The sequence below is a fragment of the Limulus polyphemus genome, unplaced genomic scaffold (genome assembly GCF_000517525.1).
Source record: "Limulus polyphemus unplaced genomic scaffold, Limulus_polyphemus-2.1.2 Scaffold241, whole genome shotgun sequence".
NCBI lineage: Eukaryota > Metazoa > Arthropoda > Merostomata > Xiphosura > Limulidae > Limulus > Limulus polyphemus.
Genome location: NW_013665851.1, coordinates 442486 through 445345, shown reverse-complemented (window position 1 = coordinate 445345; position 2860 = coordinate 442486). Strand labels below are relative to the sequence as shown.

The window sequence follows — 2860 nt, the reverse complement described above, 5'->3', positions numbered from 1 at the left end:
TATATATATATATATATATATATATATATATATACACACACACACACACATATACAAGTGGTCTAATAACAAGGAAATTACAGTAACCTTGTATGAGATCCATCATCATTTGGAGTACTGTATACAGTCTTGGTTCACTCACTATAATAAGTTATCAACTAACTTGAAAGGACAGAGACATGCTACGACTAGTGTTACATTTTAATTAATGTCAGACAGCCTTCTAATATTTCACTCTACAAGAACGATACCTGGTTTCACTTATTAGAGGCTCAAACTCAAATTCTGGACATTTTTTACTATAACACAAAAGGATTATAAAACACTTGATTTAGATTTTCAAAACTGTTTAGGTTTGGATAGTGTTGTATGGGTGGAATGAAAACAAAAACATATGATAACAGTCAAAATTAGATGATGCAGCAAATAAATAAATACATTCTAAAAAAAGTAGGTTAACATGGAAGAAACACCACTTTACCTTTTGGTATTTATATTTTCACTGGTCCTGTATACGTTCTTAGATTGACAAACAAAATAACAATTTGAGTTGTTTGTATTAGGCCTAAAGTTTAAGTGGTTATCTTTAACACATGAATGTATATTTCATGTAAAAATATTTCTGCTTCAAATGTGCACAATTCAATTAAACTTATACAGAATTTTAACTACAGTATAACTCCATTAAAACAAATTATGCTTGGTTTCTTATGATGACACAAGTCAGCACTTTAACTTGAAACTACCACTAAATCATATCTTATAAGTTTCTATTTATAAAGGCACTTTTCCATAAATCTTCTAATTAAAGCTCCCAGATCATCAGCTTCCACACACACACACACACACACATAATGAAAACAATTACATGAAGCAAATTATTTTCCTCTTTTAACTCAGTGACTTTCTTTGTATGCACATCTGCATAAACAATTTATGGAAAAGTTATGTTGAAAAATAATGTCCCTTTTAAAGTCACTGTAATTATAAAGTTAGCATTTGACTTGATATGCTTCGCTGTTATAATTTTTACTGAATGATCAGTGAATTATTTGTCACAACAAGCAAATAAAATAAATCAAGCGATCAGACTTATACAAAGTAAATTTGTTTTTCCCAAAAACTAAGTAATAATTCAATATATTAAGACTGGCTATCACGTAACCCAATGTTTAAACCAAAAAAATAAAGCCCATGGCCCAAGCTTATTTAATTATGAAAGTAAATGTAAGCAGTAATACTAATAGCATTATTATTAGTAGAGTTAACATTACTGTCATTAGCTACAACACTTGGCAATAGTAGGATAACTAGTAGTAATAAACTTGACATTAGTTACTATAGTAAGGTTTACATATGTTTGATTATACTTCATTGTTACTTATAACTATATACTAATAATGAGTCTGGTCAAAAGTAACTTCTAAACTAATCTGATCAAATCTATGCCACAAATTCATTAGTTAAACTTAAAACCTAAACTTCGTAAAACGTTAAATGCCAAAAATCAATATAAATATAAATAAATAAACAAAACACATAATGATTAAAATGCACTAAAACATCATTTGGACACCATCAAATTTCAGTCACAGAATTGATACTTAAAAATAAACTCAAGATCTTACTCATTCATGCTGTAACTGCTGCTTTTTCTCCTTTTTTTCGCCCTTGCTTCTAACATCATTCCAGTTGGTGTAAACGGATTAATGTTCGCTGCAGGAATTCGAGATTTTCCAGAATGATTTTTCTTTGACTCTGCTGAAATTCCAACATTACTATTCGTTCTTTCGAAAGATGACCCTGGAAAAACTAAATTGTTATTTGTTACCTTGGAATCTGTCCATAATCGGCTTCGGATACAATTTCTTGTTTCTGTACTGCTAGGAAGTTCTGCTCTCTTTAATAATGTTTTTGGTGTTTGCGGTGATTCGAACAATCTCAACGCACGAACGCGTTTATAAGGAGGAGTATCATCAGTGTTTACTTTTGTTTTTGCGTTGGCACTGCTAGACATTACATCAGGGGTTGAGACGTTATGTGGCGGCCTTCCAAATGTATTTCTAGAAGTAGAAGAGACGTTTAACTTTAAGTCTACCGGTGAAATGTCTGCAGTAACAAAGTTTCCTCGACGTTCATGATAATTTTCGCGCAAAGAATCAGCAGATAAGTCAAAATTGTCTTCTTCAAGTTCAACATCAGTTCCAACAGATATAGTAAAACACCCGCTTGTATCTAAAATATTTGACTTACGACTGCACGGAGAATTTTCCAGGTCACTGTTCGTCGAGTCAAAGTCAAGCTTTTGAACTAGGCCTATTTCTTGTTCAAACACATCTGGATCAGCAATGTCGTTCAACATGTTGAGAGTTGGCGATGGTATGTCTTCACATAAGAAAAGCGAAGTAAGAGACCTTGACGCCATAACAAATGAATACTTATTCTAAATTGTTATGTGCCACACAATACCTTGGCTTCAATGGTGCACACAGAATCTTCAAAAATTTAACTCCGTCCTGCAATCACGCACAACGTATTTCCTATGCAGAAAAATTCAACGGCAACCTGTAGGCTAAACCGATATGAAAATGGCGCCCCCAGTATAAGCATGTGACTAAGTATAACCAATCAGAGCAAATTACAACTTAATGATGTCATGGCAGGAAACCCGCCAACTTCTACCAATAGGAAATGGAAGTCTGTAGTGACGTTTTATGATATTAAGACGTCACAATAGCTCACCCTTATTCAACATACCTTTAAATCCTTAGAGCACATGATTAATAAATGAATCATATACAAACACAGTAACTGCTGTGGTATCAGATGATAAAGAAAAGCTTTAAAATGTCTATTAAGG

The 2860-nt window shown here is 32.6% G+C and overlaps 1 protein-coding gene across 1 annotated transcript in view; it reads right to left on the bottom strand.

Annotated features, from left to right (window-relative positions):
* LOC106478687 (wee1-like protein kinase 2) overlaps positions 1–2593 on the bottom strand; it is an 18873-nt gene extending 16280 nt beyond the window's left edge. Inside the window, exon 1 of the mRNA XM_013939248.2 lies at positions 1629–2593. Coding sequence (XP_013794702.1) covers positions 1629–2425 — 797 coding nt within the window. The 5' untranslated portion in view covers positions 2426–2593. The remainder of the gene's footprint in view (positions 1–1628) is intronic.
* Positions 2594–2860: the final 267 nt, after the last annotated feature.